This window comes from Leopardus geoffroyi, chromosome C3, assembly GCF_018350155.1.
Source record: "Leopardus geoffroyi isolate Oge1 chromosome C3, O.geoffroyi_Oge1_pat1.0, whole genome shotgun sequence".
In the NCBI taxonomy this organism is placed as follows: Eukaryota; Metazoa; Chordata; class Mammalia; order Carnivora; family Felidae; genus Leopardus; species Leopardus geoffroyi.
Window position 1 is genome coordinate 2,675,480 of NC_059338.1, and position 18,752 is coordinate 2,694,231.

Consider the following 18,752-nt stretch of genomic DNA (forward strand, 5'->3'; position numbering starts at 1 on the left):
GGGGGGGGGCGGGGGGGACGGCCAGCTGATCAGGAGGATTAGAACAATCTAGGGAAATGGGCCCACCAGGAACGGCACCACCACGACAGGACGGACACCAACTCCCGCGCTCCCCCCAGGCTCTTGGCATCTGGCCGCCTTCTGTGTCTCCGCCTGCCTCGCCCTTCAGTCTCTGCCGACATCCACTCGCACCCCGGCTACCTTCTGAATTTCCAGGTATCACCTGCCCCTGTCGCCCACAATCCTGCCGTCCTGCTTCCCGTCCCGGTGACGCTCAGGGGAACAACTAAACGCCAACTCGAAACTTAACCCTGTTTCGACGCTCCTGGCTTGTCTGCAAAGTTGTCCGTGCCCTTCTCTGGGCTTCTGCTGACAGACCCGTATCAGGTGAATGTATGCTCATTGTTAAGGCTCGACTTAAGAAACAGCCAGAGAACCAGACGCAACACAAAGACATCTCCCACGTCGTGCTGCTGAGCGCGCCCACGGCCACACTGCAGCCTGGCTCTCCAAACCCACGATGGAGAAGGAAAGATGAAGATCATTTTTGTATGTGTTTTGTTTTTAAAGGCATTGGGTTATGTCCTCCCGCCCTCTTCTTGCTTCCCTGAACCAGAGTTTACAGCTCCTCACGGCTCCTCACTACGGGAAGCAGGGGTAAGTCTGAGAAACCTGCAGTGGGGCCCCCGGCCCCACCCCTGTGGAACCCCCAACCCCTGCCTGTGACCGGCGCAAACGTCTCATGTTTCCTGCAAACGGTTTTTTTTTTTTTTTAAAAGCAAAGGAAAAAAACGCCAAACAACAACAAAGGAAAAGAGGAAAAAAGCAACATCTGAACACGCCCCCCCGTCCCAGTAAGACAGGTTATCTCATTCCTCCCCTGAAATAATTATACAGAAACATCTCAGGCGACACCCATAGTATGAATGGGCTCTCCCCACTCACCCTCCTGATCACGCCCTATTCCCTTTTACGTGTATCTCTCAGAGCAAAAGAAATTCATTAATGGCTTTCCATATATAAATACAATAGAAAAGAAGTCTGGAACCTGAACTAGACGGGGCCAGGCGTAGCGAGGCCCCCGAGAGAGTTTGTCGGGAAGTGTGAGCCTCCCCAAGAAGCGGAGGCCCCTCCTCCTCTCAGTTCATCGACCTCCCCGCGTGCTACTCACCAGGGAAAGTGTTCATACCCCACCTAATTTACAACAGAAGATGCCCATCCCGTCCCCAAACATAAAAATACAAGTCTATGCCCCTAGAATGATCAAACCAGTCTAACTCCCTCCCCCCACCCCCCACCCCCAATCTCGCTACATAAATACACGGACGCGTGTGACTAGAGTACAAACGGTCCCCGACCCCCCGCCAGTTCTAGGCGTCGGCGGCCGCGGCCAAGCCCCGGGGTCCCGGCCCCCTCCAGAGGGCCGCGCCGTTCTTACTCGGCTGGCGGGCTCCAGGGCCATCGTTCCAACGCCGCTTCAACCGGAGCTTGGGGGGCATCAGGGCGTCTTCTTTCTTCTCAGGCGCGTTGGGCTCTCTGCCAGGCCTGTCCTCACTGTCTTCAGCCACCTCTAGGGGCTCTTCACCCGGGGTGCCGACGGGTGCGGAGGGCCAGACCGGCACAGCCGGGCGGGCAAAGAGGGTGCCCTTCTCCTCCTCCGTGGTCCTGCCCGGCACAGGGCCCTCTTCCCGGGGGCGCTCCTCCTCCCGCGCCAACTGCCCGAGGCTCTCCGGATCCTTGTCGGAGGCCGGCTCCACCTTAATTCTCGGGGGGACAGGAGCCACGGGGGGAGCAGTGACGGGGGCGGACTCCTCGCTGCTCTCCACCCTCTCCCGGTTCTTCCGCCCAGCTGGCGGGGGCTGCAGCTTGATGGAAAACTGGGCCGACTCCTCAGGATGCATCTGGCACTGCAGAGGCGGGACCACGAGGCCCGGGTAACGGGGGAATGTCCGCGGACTCAGGTGGTAGTTGAACACGGAGCAGGCTTGAGAATGAAGGTAGTGTTTCATTTCCTCAGGGTTGAAGGAGAAGCAGCCGCTGCCGGCGAAGGGGCTCAGGCCCGGGGACGGGCTGTAGGAGAAGATGGTGGGCGTCAGGGACAGGGCTGGGGAGATGGGGACGTTGAGAACGCCTCCACGGCCAGGGAGCGGAGAGACGGCGAAGGGGCTGTGGGGGTCAGGGTACATCCCGGGCCTGGTGAACAGAGGAAGCATGATGTCCGGCTTGCGTTTCTGATGGCCGATCCCTCCCGCACCGATGGCACTCCGCGAGGACAGGAGGTCCACGCCCCGGCGCCAGTCGGCGGCCGAGCCGTCGTCCAGCTCCGGCAGCTCCGCCTTTCTCTCGGCGCCGTTACCGGACTCCTGGCCAGAAGCGGCGAGGGAGCCGGCGGAGAACCGCCCGGGCTGCACGTCGCCCGTCGGAGAATGGGTGTCCAGAGGGGGGAAATGGAACCGGGAAGAGGCCGTCGGCACTGGTGGCGCACTCTGGGGGACCACACCTGTGGGGGCGGAGGAGACAAAGGCCACTTTAGAGGACTGGTCACCCACCGCCGGCACGCTCAGCCTGATAAGCAGCACCCTTATAAGCAGCACGGGGGGGGGGGGGGGGGGGGGGGTCTACAGCTCGTCACAGCAGGAAGCACGCGCTCTGCCCCTCCCCCTCCCCTCCCCCCAGCAGCTGCAGCTCAGCTCCCTCCCCAGGAGGCGGCTGCTGTGGGCTCCCCTAGCCTCCTGCCCGCCGGGCGTCCGAAATCACATTTCTTATTTGTCTGTCCTCCAACATCACGTCCACCACGGTGGGGACTCCCCGTTGTTTGCAACTAGATGTAATAAAGCAGCCGGGGTCAACGGGTTCGTCGGGGCCCAGTCTGGGTCAGCGGGACGAACAGATGGGCACACGAGCCTTCTCCTCGGCGACTCAAACTACTGTGCGTGTATCACCTGTTGCAATTCTCAGCTTTGCGAAGAGTCTCTTTTTATTTTTATAAAAAAATGTACTGAGCCCTTCAGGTGCCCCTCTTTTTTACTTTCTTAGTTTGGGCTGTTATCAATAAAACAAGCGAGCAAATCAAACACAAACAAAACTGGAAAGGACATGTATGTAAAGCAATGCATTAAAAGCCCAAAGACTCTGCACCTCACATACAAGGTCACGAACGAGACCATATTTAAGAGCAAAAACAGCTTAAAAAAGAAAAGGCCACGTGTTTACTAAGGTGAGCTGCTGTGGTAGATCCTTTGTCATTTCTGATACACAATCACTACAGAGAGATTCAATCTATTTTCCTCTAACAAATTCCATATAATGCTCTCCATTCCCATCCTGCTTTCAAGCACTGAAGAGGCTGGGAGAAAACGGAGGACCTACCACCCCCTCTCCCACGTCTGCCTGCTGGTACCGAAACTTTAACGGATGCAAAAACCAACACCACACTGAACATCAGCCTCAGAGGCCTGCGAGTTCTCAACTCCCCCCAAGGTCCTTCTATAAACAAGTCAGAGGAAAGGGATGCCATCTGAGGCCTCAGAGACCCTTTGGGCCCCTGGGAGGTACCAGTGGCTTCTATCAGTGATGATGTCAGGAGGGCTTTCTACACTCTTGAGGCAGAGATACGGGAGAAGGAAAAAATAAGAAAAGCCAAGTAAATGAAAGTACCAGACCAAGGAGAAGAAACAAGAGGATGTAAGGCCTGGTGTGGTCGGAAAGCGCCCCCATCAGTTGCCCCCTTCCGTTGCTGACACAATGGGCCATCCTCAGCCAGGACTCTACAGGTGGCCGGGCTGTGCACTGTGGCTTTCTAGGCACACGCGACGGAGGAACTGTGCCAGAGTAGCATTTCCCAAACCGAAGTTCCGCGGAAACGGCTCCGTAGGGCCTTTTTCCCCTAAAGCCAGTAACTCAATCTTACAACTGGAAAAACTGGTAGATGACCTTGTATATCCAATCCGAGTAGCATCAAGGTCGTCTCAGGCCAAAAGGATCTCTTCTACCAGCCTATTAGTGGCTAAAATTCTCTTTTGGACTCATTTGCGTCTTAATTTTGTATTAAGAGCACATGTCCCAAAAAGCAAAAAAGCTGCTTCTATGTGTTCGGAAGGTGTGTTCTGGGGAGCGGCAGGGAGGGAGGCAGGTCCTGTCTCCTAGACAGTCTGTTTTTTTTTTTTTTTTCAAACTTCTACTTCCTTCTTCACACAGGCTAAGGTATGCTGATTTGCAATAAGAACAGAGAACACACGTGCTGGGGCAGCACTATGGGCCCTCGCCTCCCACGCTGAGTAGCAGCAACACTTTTCTATGGGGTAGATGCGCTGAGAGAACAAATCTAAGATTTTGTCTGAAAAACTGAGCTTGCTGCTTAAAACACTTTGAATAACACTGCTTTAGAACAAGACCGCCTTCGAGGAGCCACTATGAAATCTGGGTGGCAAGGCTGGAAAATCTGGGTTTGAATCTCAGTTCTGGGGGCACCTGGGTGGCTCAGTCAGTTGAACGTCCGACTTCGACTCGGGGCCTGATCTCGCAGCTCATGAGTTCAAGCTCCCATCGGGCTCTGTGCTGCTGGTGCACAGCCCATTCTGGAAACTCTGTCTCCCTCTCTCTCTCTCAAAAATAAATACACGTTAAAAAAAATAAAAACAAGACATTGAATCTCAGTTCTGGCACCTTCTACCTTGTGACCTGTAACCAACTGGCTTTTAACCCCCTTTTGCAAAATGGAAATAACAAGACCGTTGCCTACTTTCAAACCCTCGCCCTACCACTTATTAGCTGTGTGACTCTGGATAATTTACTCATCTTTCTGTGCCTCAGTTTCCTTACCTGTAAAATGGATAGTAAAAGGACTAATCCTCATGTTATAAAAACTAAAGGGGTTGCAGCACCTGGGTGGCTCAGTCAGCTAAGTGTCTGACTCTTGATTTCAGCTCAGGTCATAATCTCACGGTTCGTGAGATCGAGCTCCGAGTCGGGCTCTGTGTGGACAGCACAGAGCCTGCCTGGGATTCTGTCTCTCTCTCTGTCATTCCCTTATTTGCTCTCTATCTCTCAAAATAAATAAAAATAAAAAACTTTAAAAAAATAATAAAAAGTAAAAGGTTTAATAATTTTATAAAGTCCTTAGGATAGTACTGGCACACAGCTAACTACGTTAACTATTTGTTACAACGAGTAATTTTTTACTACACAGTAATCATCGTTTAAAAATAAAAACTGTGAAAGACATGGAGTTTGATTACGTACCATATGTTAGACAAGAGTATTAGAACAATGTCTTAGTTCCTGGGTGTGTTAATGTTATTGTGGTTGTGGAAGAGAAGGTCCTTGGACCTACGGGGGGAACGTGGGAGAAATGTCGTGTTGTCTGCAACTTAACCTCAAAAAGACTCGGTGAGTTTGAGCCCCACAGCAGACTCTGCACTGACAGAGCCTTCTCTCTCTCAATCTCTCTTTCAAAAATAAACTTAAAAAAAAAAAGAGAGAGAAAAAGCAAACGTGGCAACAATGTCGACCATTAGTGAATCTAGATGGAGGAATCACTGTTCGGTTTTTTGCAATTTTTTTTTCATAGGTTTAAAGTTTTCCAAAATAAAGAGAACTGTAAAAACCCAGACTGGGGGTGGGGAGGCACAGAGTGAGAGCTCTCAAATCCCTCCTTGGAATGGCCTGTCCTGCCCACCCCCCACCCTGACAGGTAACCATTTTTACTAGTACCTTCTGCATCTTCCCAATGTTTCTTATGCAAAGACAGTCAACGTTAAAAAACACATATACAATAACGTATTTCATAGCACACTTTCAAGATAAACATGAAATGCTGTACGCAGAAGTACCTCTGATACCACCCACATGTTAAGCACCCTACCCTAAACTGTCAACAGCGAGGATTGCCAGGAAGGGAAAAGAGCACTCACTTTGCTTTTCACTCTAAGTTTCTGTATTATTTGGGTCTGTTACCATCAGCATCTACTGTTTCCTAAAAGCACACACATATCGCCACCATCTGGACATGACCCGTCTGACCTCCAGAATCAAAATCCACAGGGCTCTGCTACGTAGAGTGCTTATCACATTTCACACTGCTACTCCGAATTGTGCTAGACCTCATATATCTGATCTCTCCCGCTAAATTTTAAGTTCCTTGAGGGAAAGAACTCCTCCGTAATCTTTTCTTTTTGTCTTCAGGACTTAACACATTATCTGTTGAGCAAACGAATGAATCCCAATTTGGGGGAGGAAAGTATGACCTATTAATAAACAAGAGTGAGTGTCAATAGCTCAGTCTCTCAGGAATTGTTTCCTGACAAACTATTCAACAACTCTGTACAATAACTCTACTCAACCTGCCCTCATCAATCTCTGACTTTGCCGTCATCCGTCATTTTATCATCTGTAAGATGTGAATCTGGAGATGTATAGTTTAGTAGGCTGGGAGAGTTAAATGACAGAATTCATAAACACACCCAGCAGAAGTACCTCCATTAAGCAGTTGTTCGATAAATGTTACATTTCCCCATCATCATAAAAGTTAAACCTGAAACAACATTTGGTCTGGGTAAAAGTCCTTTATGAACTGATGACTCCAGTTCTTTGGACGTATGCAACCAAGTGGTGTACACAAACAAAATGTATACTCTTTTCCTTTCCCTGTGACTTTTCATTCGATCAGGGTCCTGAGCTTAGTTAAGGATCAAGGTTGGTCCGATTGCTTTCATCAGGGAGAATAGGCTGTGCTAGGCCAGTACCGTTGGGCTAGCACACCAGAGACTTCACAGAGTGAGGGGCCCGATTTTCCTGCCCCGGAAAAGCATAGAACTCCCAAGGGCTAATGGATGTGTCCCATTCCAGGCTCTTCAAGTGGCTGGCTGGACTTCAGGGTTTTCAATAGGAAAAAATGGCTCCAAACAAAAGCAGCGAACCTTTTTTCACGCAGGAGGTATGGAACACCGACATTTTCTTCAAAATTGTTGGTGTACTACCCATCCATAGTCTCAATTCCCTTAGGTATGCAGAAGGGGACAGGAGCGAAAACAGAGGAAACAAGATTCCAGTGACTAGAATAGGTCTGATTTCCTAACACCTCTCCCTCAGGCACAAGGAAAGAAAACAGGTTGTAATTAGAGAGATGCATTCCAATACCACTTTTTTTTTTTTTTAAAGTGCATGCCCCAGGGATAGGAGGGAGTGGCTACAGGAGAGACAGGACTTTACCGATAGGAGAGTCAGGCTAAAACTGCCCTAACTTGTTGTGTGTAGTAATTACCTATCTACAATGGATCTCAGCAGTATATTCTCCCGGCCACACCCCGCTCTGATTTTTCAAGTTTCTTCCAACTTTTCTCTGAGAACTCAGAATCTGCAGAATTACGATCAGATTTCTTTGCCTTAACACACAACGCCACAAAAACACAGTATTGATGGGCTGGTCAGAAACTAAATACAATCTGTTTTCTTGGACAGGGATAAGACTTCCATCTGAAACAAAACAAAAGCAAACCCGTTCTAAGAGGGTGCCTTCTGAACGGGCAGAGGCAGACCTCAACTCTTCGTGAGGAGTGGTGATGGAAAGTGGTTAGAGGAGAGTCCAGAGGGAGCCTTGCTGCACGTAAGAGGAAAGAAGGTCATGGGGCGCCTGGGTGGCGCAGTCGGTTAAGCGTCCGACTTCAGCCAGGTCACGATCTCGCGGTCCGTGAGTTGGAGTCCCGCGTCAGGCTCTGGGCTGATGGCTCAGAGCCTGAAGCCTGTTTCCGATTCTGTGTCTCCCTCTCTCTCTGCCCCTCCCCCGTTCATGCTCTGTCTCTCTCTGTCCCAAAAAAAATAAATAAACGTTGAAAAAAAAAAAAAAAAAAAAAAAAAAAAGAAGGTCAAACAACCCCAGATCTTAGTCTCTGAGGAGTTGCTAGTGCAGATCAAAGACCCTGCTTTTCACTGCAAACATATGAACCTCCCCTTCTGTGATTAAGCATGCTGTGGTTTTGATGATATTCACTCGATAAGGGAGAGCTTGGTAGTTTCATAGAAAATCGGAAGTGTTTGTAGAAACAGGCCCTCGTCTATGAAAGAGCCGCTGGGCAGGGTGTTAACACTCTGAGTTCTGACCTGAAAGATGAACACAGACCCGTGGAACATAGTTCCTAAAGAAGACAGAGCAAGGGTATCTGGGAGATACAAATAACATGTAGAAAAGGGAACCAAAGACACAGCTAAACACACCTCTTCTGAGGCTGCAGAGGCTGTCACTCCCTGTACGGGACAAATAGGGAAACCTGAACAAGACCCTGGAGGCAATCCACCTGACTTCAGCATTTCTAAAAATCCTTCAACATGCCAGGTCTTAGACTTGGGCTTTTAAAATCCTTTCTCAATTCAAAATTCATCTCCCCCCCCCCCCCCCCCCCCGAACAGTCTGCTTCTTACCACTTGACCGGATGTTGATGAATGGGTAGTTAGGCATCACCAGCTTGTTGAAGTTAAATTTATAAGTAAATCTTTTCCCTTTTGTTTTATGAAGGATCCTCTTGTTATAATAGTATCTGTAAAAATAGGAATATGTGTCAATTTACCTTCTAGCTACCACAGTTCTCGATACACTTAGGTAACCACCGAGACAAACGGTTCTTGCTCTGAATTACATGAAAACATCGCTATCCTTCCGCAGCCTGGCCTTCAGGTTAGGGCCGGGAGACCTAAGAGCTTCCATTTCCCATGCCATTTTCAAACTAGGTTCTAGTGCCTGGCTAGGGCTTTACAAAGACAATCGCACTCTCAGATCCTGAACACCTATCCCAGCCCCAGCCACCTTTTTGTCGTCCATCGCTCTACACTTTCAGTTCCATTCTCTGTTTCCTTCCTATCCCACTGCATGTCGCTGCCTTGCCCAGGTGGGGGCAGACTAGTCTCTTGGGAGACCTGATAAGGCTAGTCTGGAGACCTGAGCGCAAAGCGCAGACACAGAAACGCAGAACCGTTTGATGGTGGCAGGTCAAACAGTCGTGTACCCTGATCTGGGAAACAGCTGTGGGCCTGGCCTGCCTCACTTTCACGAGGATGAGAGCGGCTCCAGCACAGCTGCCGCAGATTTGACGCTCAAGGTCGCTAAGAAGGAAGAGAGGCAGGGGCTTCAACGGACCCGGAGCCTCTGGCATCGCATCTATTCAGCAGCACGGGTTATAACCTACCTTCTGGCCCCTTGAGGGCTAACGGGTTATGAAGTGTAAAAACTGACAAGGGGAGAAAAAAAGAACCCGAGAAACCTTGAAGTGGTCAATCTTTAGACCCGCTGGAGCGACCTCTGGACTGACAAGGGAGCTCCCAGATATGGCTGCTGAAAGGTGAGGTCACTGCCATTCAGCGAACCCTCCTCCCGTGTGCTTGCCTCACTTTTCTGTTTCTTCTAGGAAAGCCTCAAGAGAGAAAGTCTAACCAACCTCTAACAGGGAAGTCTAAACTCATCCTTTGCATTCCAAGCGAGCTCCAATCCATGCTTCACCACACACCCTCGCCCACTGCAGAGCGGACTCGGTTGTCTGTCAGGATCCGATGCCAACCACGCTGGAATCCCTCCTACATATGACCAAAGATACGCCTTTCCCTCCTGTGCCTGTGCTACTCAGATCCGGAAGCTCTTATGCTCCCACTTGAAAGCCACACGTTGCTGTTCGCTTCGACAGAGCGGTCTCTCACCACCTGATACCCTTTCTATCCAACATCCACCCAACTGCTTCGTCTCCTTCCAATCTCTTACAACCGCGGACCTGGGAATCCTTTCCCTCACCTGAGGGCCCGGCTCAGCTTGTCGTAATTCATCTGTGGTTTGCACTTCCTGCGGCCCCAGAGGCGGGCCACCTCGTCCGGGTCCTTGATGACAAACTCGCCGTACTCCCCCTGCTGCCAGGCGATGACGTGGCGGAACTCTTCCTTCTGCAGCAGCTCCAGGATGAAGTGCCACAGCTGGATCTGCCGGGAGCCTGGGACGACTCGGTTTTGTAGGCCCAGTCGGGAAACTGATACCCTTTAATGTGAAAAGGGCAAGATCAAGGTAGTCAGGAGTTGGGCACACACCTATCAGCATCCCCGACCTCGCACCCCGACGCTCAGAATCTCAGGAGTGCTGTGCAAACATGCCATAAACACCCCCTCGGTCAGCTGGGGCTGACACAACAGGGGAGGGGAGAGCAAAGGCGCGTCACCTTCCCTGGGGCAATCATCTGATCTGCTAGAGCCGGACGGCAGCACCAAGGTGTCCCAACCTGTCGCCCTTTCCTACGCTACTAAATCTCACACCTACTTTCCACGAGGGCATGAGAGTTCCAACAGAAACAAACGGGAAAGACAAACGAACGTTTTAGGAAAATAGAGCTGAAAGACCCCTTACCCTGCCCCCTCCCCCAGGGTGGAGCTGTGTCTCCAACAGGCAGGAGACTCAAGCCCGGGATAAAGGTGTGGTGACCAGACACGTTAAATATACTTTCCTAAGAAACAAGCCCACAACTGTGCTGGCGGCATCCACCCAGTCAGACGGTCTGGTCACAGCCTGACATCTGTGAACAGAGCCCCAGTGGAGAGAAAAGGAACCCCGGGAGGAACATTCCAGGTACATCAGAGATGATTAACTTCGGCTCACCTCCACCTCCTTCTGGCTTTTCCACGATGCTACAGCCTGCTTTCATTTTCACCCTCCTGCTGAGAGACACAAGCCACATCAATTACTTTAAGGTGCTATTTGTTTATTATCCTCCCAACGTTTTCCGGCACAGCCTTTTCCCCACCTTCCTTCCCTGGCTTCCCTCCTTATGTAACCCGCTTTCTTTCGAATAGGTCACCTCCAAACTGCTAATCCCCAAGTCATCGAATGATGGTCCTCGGGTCATCGGCTTCAAAGGCCATAATTACCTCTCACCTGACTTCAAACCACAAAGTGCAAACACCGTCTTTAGTATTTGCTTTCTTCCCCCAGACCGGCCCTTCAGATATAAAAAAAAAAAAAAAAAAAAAAAGGAAGAGTGCCGTGAAATGGGTCCAGAGAGGCAGCCAAAACAAGCCAAACCGTTCTCTTCGATTACCAGACAGGCCCAGATGCCAAGACACACATGCCTGAGTTCACTCAGATGTACCAGTTTAAAAGGGTGAAAAACTCCAAGTCCCTGTGCCACTCAAGAAAACATCTGATTTTGATTTATTTCGAATTATATGAGACGGGAGAAGGAAACTCCTCCCAGTCGGAGACTGCCCCCTCCTTCTTGAAAAACACCGTGGGATACAGGAAGTAAACACACCACATGTACAGTTACGTTACTTGGAGAAGTATTTTTACATCTTCTCCCTTCAACCGGGAGGGGAGAAGGCGGGCATTTCTGAGAAGCTTCTGTTGGGGAGGTGGAGGAGTCTGGCTGATCTGAACTCATTCCACCCAGACTTACAGCTCCTCGATAAGTTTCCTGTTCCTGGCAGCAAGCAGCTTTGTGTCGGTCAACCCTTTAGCAAAAAGGAGGGAGGGGTGAAGCTGCCTCAGGGAGATGCGGGCAGGAGGGGGCAGGGCCACACTCTCGGTTCCCCAGGGTGGATGACAGGGCCGCAGCACCCACATCAACAAGAGAGCTCAAGGCCGGAATGTAGGTGCCTCAATGGCCTCAGGGTGGGGTGGGGTGGGGGCGAGTTCCTGATCTTGGAAATTTCATCTAACCAGAATTCCTCTAGATCCTTTGAGCTCTTTTTCTCACCATATACGTTAGGATAATCAGTAAGTTTCAGTCTATAAAACGACCAGGGAACGAGGGCGACAGAAACACCCCAAAGGAAGGAGAAAACAGACACAAACACAGACACGCAGTCCCACACACAAGATACACAATAACAAGGCCTCAGAGCTCAGAGGCCAGCGCTTCCTCTCCGGGCTGCTCCCATCTCAGCGACCGCGACAGAGGAAAAACACTGCTCGCCGCCGCTCCAGGAAGCTGCCCCGGACTCCGAGCCCCGGATCGCTCCGTCGGAACGCGGGGCCCCCATTCTGCCGCAGGAATGCCCTCCAACCGCAAGACTCGGGGGTGCAAACCCCGCCGCGGCAAGGACCTGACCAGGAACCTTCCTCCCGACCCCCCGGCTCCCCGATCGCCCCCTCGCAGGAGCCCGGAGACGCCTCTCCCTGCCGCCCACAGAGTCCCCGCGAGGCCGCTCGTCGCACGTCTGCAACCTCCCCGGGCCCTCGCCCTTCCACAGCTCGCGGCCCGCCCGGGAGGGCGAGGCGCGCCGAGGCCGGCGCTGCGGCTCCACGGCTGCGGGGTCCCGGCCCCCGGAGCCTGTCTCCCTCCTGCCTCCGGCCAAGCCGGCCTCGCCCCGGGGCCCCGCGGAGCCACCACACGAACGCGCTCCGGCTCCCCTCACACCCCGGGGCCCTGCCGCCCCCGCGCTGCCGGCGGCCCGGCCGGGCCTGTGCGTGGCCCGCTGGGCGGCCCGACCCCGGGGATGCCGCCCGCGAGGCTCCGGGTCGTCCCGCCAAGGCCCGGCGACGAGGCCGGGGCTCACCTCTCCCCGGCGCGGCCCGTCTTCGCTCCGGTCTCCTCCGCGGCGTCTCCGGCTCCTCCTCATCCACCCCAGCAGGAAGTGACCTCGGCGGCCGCTGTCGTCACTTCCGCTCAGGGCAGGGGGCGGGAAACGGGGCGGTGCCGTCCGGCCGGGCTCCCCGCCTGGGCCGCGCCCCCGTCCTTCTCGTCTCCGCAGACGCCGACTTCCGCCGCGGCCGTCGCCCCGCCCCCGCGCGCTCCCCGTCTCGGGCGCCGCGCCGCGTCACGCCGCGGGGACACGTCACGCACGCTGGCGGGGGGGCGGGGTGGCGCGGGCGGGCCGGGGGAGCAGTGCGAGGGGGCGGGCCGGGCTGGGCCGTCGGGGGTGGGGGGTCGTGCGGCAGATCCCCCGCGAGAGTCGGGGCGCCCTGCCCGCCGAGGGGCCTCTCCGAGCCCGGGGGAGGGTCGCCGCGGGGACCTTAGGGGCGGGCCGCGTCCGGTCCTGCTGTCCGGAGCCCGCTGGCTCGCCTCCTCCCTAGGTCGTTCTTGTCGCAGGGATAGTTCGCCGTGCGGGGCTTCGGGCAGGTGGACCCCGCCTCCCCCAGCCGCGCGCGGGTGCGGGCCTGTGTCACCGGGCGGGGGGGGGGGGGAGGGAGGGGAGGGGAGTGGGCGGATAAGAGCGGCAGCCCGGGAGGAGGGACCCGGGACTGAAGGGGAGTTGACCGGCGTGTGGGGTCAGAAGAGGGCACTTCGTGTTGTCCTGGTGTTCCCCTGGTGCCTTGACATACCCAGGCCACAGACACGTGGGGACGTCAGCATCCGGTGTTGGAAAAGGTGGCTTCCACTTGTGAATTTGCCACTAGCCATTCTCTAGCTGTTGATCGATTGACTGGACCTCAGGTTGCCTTTTTTGTTTAAAAAAGAAAGGATGGGGCACCTGGGTGGCTCAGTGGGTTGAGCTTCTGACTCTTGATTTCAGCTCAGGTCAGCCCCGGGTCCCGCTCCGTGCGCGGCGTGGAGGCTGCTGAAGAGTCTTTCTCTCCCTCTACCCTGTTCCCCCATTCTGTCTGTCTCTCTCTCTCTCAAAAACAAACACCCCCCCCCCCCCCCAAAAACAAAAACCACAAAAGGACAATAGCATTGAGGATGTAAGGTCTTTTCTAGTTAGAAAAGGCTACGATGTAGGTGAATAAAATGAGCACAATTTTAGTGCCCTAGAGACGATTACCAAGATTACCAATACCTGCAGCTATACCCTGAGCTCGTTGTAAGGAACTGTCTACAATCTTTTGTATCTTCTACGTAGTACCTAGAACAATGTCTTACATGTAAGTATCAGATGTTTGGTTGAACGTTCTTTTTAAAATCATTTTAGCGGGGGGGCGCCTGGGTGGCGCAGTCGGTTAAGCGTCCGACTTCAGCCAGGTCACGATCTCGCGGTCCGTGAGTTCGAGCCCCGCGTCGGGCTCTGGGCTGATGGCTCAGAGCCTGGAGCCTGTTTCTGATTCTGTGTCTCCCTCTCTCTCTGCCCCTCCCCCGTTCATGCTCTGTCTCTCTCTGTCCCCAAAATAAATAAACGTTGAAAAAAAAAATTTAAAATCATTTTAGCGGAATGATGTAAATTGTAGTTGGACCCTAGTGCCTTCATGTACTAGCTGTGTGACCCCCCCCCATTAAGTTATTTAACTTCTCTGTGTCAGTTCCTATAGTATCGGCTCATGTGGTTGTATTAAATGCGTGAAGACATGTGGGGGGGGGGTTAAAAAGAGCACATTGTAAACACGGCAGGTGAACAAATATTGGCAAAAATAATCATAAGAATCATTATCATAAAAATCCTCAAATTCTCACACCACCCTTGCAAATTTTATTGGTTGTGTCAGCTCAGAAACCAGCATGATTGGGAATGAGCAGCTTCCTCTGAAAGTCTGAAATTGTTAACTTTTGGCTCAGCTCTCAAATTGTCACGGTTTGAGCCAGCACCTTATCTCCCAGGACCCTTTCTGCAAGGGGCCGGCAACTAGAGGATAGGCGCTCTTTTTGCATATTATTCACCCTGGTCTCCTAGTGGTTCTCTGCCCACTGCTTCTCTGACTACTTAGGGTTACAAAGGATGACGAGTCAGTAAACACAGTTAACGGAGAGGAACAGGTGTCTCTACCTGGCTGCAGTTTGAACTGATCCATTGACTAATGTTTATGTCCCAGCAGACCTCAACAGTCTTGACGTGAAGAATCTCCTCACTGGCCTCAAACTCAAACAGGAAGATTTGGGTTTGATAAAAAACAAACTGGGAAGTCTCTAACAATTACTGGGTCCAGATGAATAAGTTTTGCATTGGCAACCTCCTTGGGTGGTAGAAGCTGGGGAGATGGGGACGGTTTGAGACCCCTTGCCCAGCACCCTCAAGGTCCCCGTCCTCTACGCCTTCACCGTGGCACCCGGCCTTCTTCTCCAGACAGGCTTCCACAAGGTGGGGGTCCTTGTTTCTGAGACACACAGAGCACGAGCTTTCTGAAAGCGTGGGGGTGGAGACACTTGGGCATAGTCTGAGGAGTCAAGGCAGGTTGTGACCTCTCTTGAATTTCCGCTTGCTCAAGGCCCTCTTTGTCCACTGCCCCGCCTCCCTGCTTCCCCGTCTCTGTAGCTGTTCCATAGGCCTGGGACAAGTTCTGTTCTAAATCCCGCGCTCTCCCCTCTGCTCTTGCCATGACACCGCCACACCGTTGTTTCTTCCCTTTCAAAGAAGAGAAAAGGAACTCCTCAGGTTTATTTTTCCTTCCGAGAAACCCTTCCCAGATTGGTGTGTGCATTTGCTTGTGTACGTGTGTTTCTTCTTTGCCCGGCTTGCTCTCTTTTATCGTTCCCGTTTTTATTTGTGCCCTTAAATTCTCTACATCCCAAACTGATCTGGCCGTGTGTATGCTACAGATGCTTTCCTCTCTACTCTTGTAGGGGATTAACACGGCAGATCTGTCACTGCAGTAGATGCCATCTATGTGTCGTGAGCATGTTTGTTCTTCTCGGTGTGTTGGTGTTAGATTGCAGGCCTTCCGAAGCCAGAGCTGCGGTAGACGTCACGGTGCCCAGAGCAGTTCTGTGTCATCACTTGAAATGCCTGGTGACGGTAATCTTTGCCAACACACGGGCTGGGGTGCCGCCGGGACTAGCTTCTTCCCACCTTCCCTTAATCTCCTCTAGGTCTCCCAGTAAAAACTAGAAGGCCTCTTTCCCCCCAAAGGGTGTTCTCGCTGAACTTGGATACAGAAGGCCTGAGTTTCAGTCCCAGTTCTGCCCTTTGCTAACCGGGTCCTCTGACAAGCCGCTAAACGAGTCCTGGCCTCCTCGTCTGTAAAAGGGACGTTGATGTCCTTGATGAGGACAGAGTGTGATGGCAGCTGCACATTCGCACGCTGTAAACTCGTTTTTACATTTATTTATTTTTTGAGAGACAGAGAGCACAAGTCGGGGCGGGGCAGAGAGAGAAGGAGACGCACAATCCGAAGCAGGCTCCAGGCTCCGAGCTGTCGCCACAGAGCCCGACGCGGGGCTCGAACTCACGAATCGCGAGATCACGACCTGAGCTGAAGTCGGACGCTCAACCGACTGAGCCCCCCAGGCGCCCCCGTACACTCTAAACTCTTTACGAAGGTCATGGACCGTGATGCCTCTTGCTACCAGCCCCAGACCCCGCACTGTTCTTGGTATCCAGAACTTGAACTAGACAGCCATAATCACCTCGTTTCACAAACCTCAAGTGAACTTAATGCTTCAGACCTGGGTGGCAATCTAACGGAAAAGAATTTTGCTTTGAGAATTTGGGTTCTTGAGTTTCTCATCCAGGCACGATATTTTTTGTTAAGCTTGCCTTGGGACAGTCCATTTCAGTCACTCTGAGCCTCAGTATCAGTATCCCCACCCGTAAAATGACCACGACAAGAAGTTTCAGAAAGGAAAATACTGTACTGTTAGAACGTTATTTATATCAATAGAGCCCAAAGCTCTATTGTGTACGTGGAATAAACTTACTTCCTCTCTTTGTGACTCGGGTTCCCTTTCAGTAAAGTGAAGACAAGTGATTATGAAAGAATAAACTTCGGCCATGGATTATTTGTATTTTACCACATTGGACTCAAGCAGATCATAAGATTTTCGTGTTTTGGTTTATTTTTCCCATCAACCTAGGGTCGTTGTAAAGATAGAGGAGTTAATGTCAGTAACATGAGTGGGGATCCCCAGATTAAAGGTTAAGTGAGCCCAAAGGAGAAGTAACTTGGCCCAGAGTCACAGCTCAGCCAGGAGGGGCAAAGGCTGTGTGTTTGTTTAGCAGTGACTCGGGGACTCAAGGACTCTCCCCGACTCCACATCTTTCACAGTCCACAAATACCCCTTCCTCTCATTTCCCCTTTTCAGGTCTTGGTTCCCCCATCTCAGATCAGCACGGGGGAGACGGTAGTGAGAGATCACGAAGGAACAGAACAGGAGAACAGGACTGACGTGAGGAACCAGCCACTCAGGCTATCTTGACTTTTTTCTTTTTCTTTTTCCTGGCAGCCCGGGACAAAGGTTCCCCTAACCAAACGTATGATTGCCAGAATCTAGATCGTTCTGAAAGTTCGCTTCACCCAGGAAGCCCACTGAAGTTAACTGGAGCAGAGGGCTCGCTCCTGATCTTGACCCACCCAGGGCACACTTCCCAAGGTCCTTGCGTACCTAGTCCCCTCTCCTGTAAGCCTGAAACCTCGCCCTGTTTGCTACGTGAACCTTTTCGCTATCTTTTGTATTTGTTCACTGTTCGTGTCCGGCTCTTACTGTATACTCTTTACATCATTTGTTGTCCTAAGAGGGCAGACACTGTGTCTATCTAATTCTCATTACACAATGGCAATAAACATGATAATCGCTGTAACAGAGACTTGGGATCGTAGTCTAGCAGACGCCCGTACCAATTGCGGCAAACAATGGAACGAGGCCTCGACTCAACGTTAATTAAAAGGCAATCATCTTAAAAATACTTCTGAAAAGCTTCCCTTTAATAATTGCCCACGTATTTTCGGATGTGTAGAATCTTAGCGATGGACTGAATGTCGAGGTCATTACCCTGTCCCCTCACTACCAGCCTCTGCCTGGACCCTTACTACTTTGCAGCTCACCACTTTGCCTAGCACCTGGTCAACGTAGTTTTCTTATTGTAAAACACATCAGACCTGCAGAAGAGTATATGGAGATCTACGTGTCCGTTGAAAAACCATAATAAAACAAAGGTGCTTAAGTACCTACCACGCAGGGAAAGAAGCTACCACACCCTGGGATTTTCTTTGCTTCTCCCGTTTTCATCCACGTTCAGCGTTTAGATCACCCTAACTGTGGAAGGCTCTTCCTTATATGGAGCTGAAATGTGTTGCCCTGACGTGACTACCCATGACTCCTAGCTCTGGGCACCGGGGCTGTGCAGATTAAGTGGAATGTTTCTTCCATGTGACAACCCACCAGCTCTTTGAAGGCAAGTATTATGCCTTTTGTAAGGAATTAACTGGAAGAAACATCCTTATTTCCTTTCCTCTTCAAATGTGGCTTCAGTAACTAAACACAGCCCTCCTCTGATTAGCAAAGTATGGAGTGGGGCTGTTCTCTCTTTGTTTGGACACTCTCATTCCCTCTCCTTTCTCCCTTTCTCTCTCTCCCTCCTCTCTCCCTCTCTCCCTCTCCCTCCACCCCCCACCTTAAAATGGCCTTGGATAAGATGGACTGTTTCAGAGGCCATAGCGTACTGCTGAGTAGATAGTCAAAATCTCTATGGCTTTCTTACGAGAACTGTCCAAGTCTTCTGTTAAGTCGTCTCGAAGTCTAAATGCCAGAGTTTACATTAATTACATTACTTCTTGTCAACTTTATATGGTTGGTTTTGATCTGTTATTCATTCCAGCCTCCTGTCTATATCATCTGGATTTATTGGAATATGTTATTGTATGATGTCCTGGTAGAGAGACTCTACTTAGAGCAAGCATGAAACAGACTTCTGCAGAATACATTAAAACGTCGACGTGAACCTACTCCAAACACAATCAAATATTTTCTGACGGGTTCAGAAGTCACTGCAGGATCCCGTAGTGTGTCCTCAATTATCGTACCTTTGATCGGCAGGATGCCAGTTAGTGGGGTTGGAGGTGATGGGATTCCAAATAGCAGAGTGCCTAGTGCGGGGGACTCTGGTAGAGAGTTAAAGCCGCTGTGGAAAGGAAGAACATCAAAGGA

The 18,752-nt window shown here is 51.6% G+C and overlaps 1 protein-coding gene and 1 long non-coding RNA gene across 2 annotated transcripts; one reads left to right on the forward strand and one right to left on the reverse strand.

Moving 5' to 3' along the window:
• Positions 1-745: 745 nt before the first annotated feature.
• ETV3 (ETS variant transcription factor 3) lies at positions 746-12,638 on the reverse strand. The gene is given in 6 exon segments (XM_045454651.1): positions 746-2,500; positions 8,416-8,531; positions 9,773-9,971; positions 9,974-10,009; positions 10,622-10,680; positions 12,520-12,638. Coding segments are annotated over 5 exon segments (1,527 nt in total). The 5' UTR covers positions 10,668-10,680; positions 12,520-12,638; the 3' UTR covers positions 746-1,370.
• A 279-nt stretch (positions 12,639-12,917) lies between these two features.
• LOC123585921 lies at positions 12,918-18,548 on the forward strand. The gene is made up of 3 exons (XR_006706486.1): positions 12,918-13,112; positions 16,911-16,994; positions 18,424-18,548. It is a non-coding gene; the product is annotated as an uncharacterized LOC123585921 (long non-coding RNA).
• Positions 18,549-18,752: the final 204 nt, after the last annotated feature.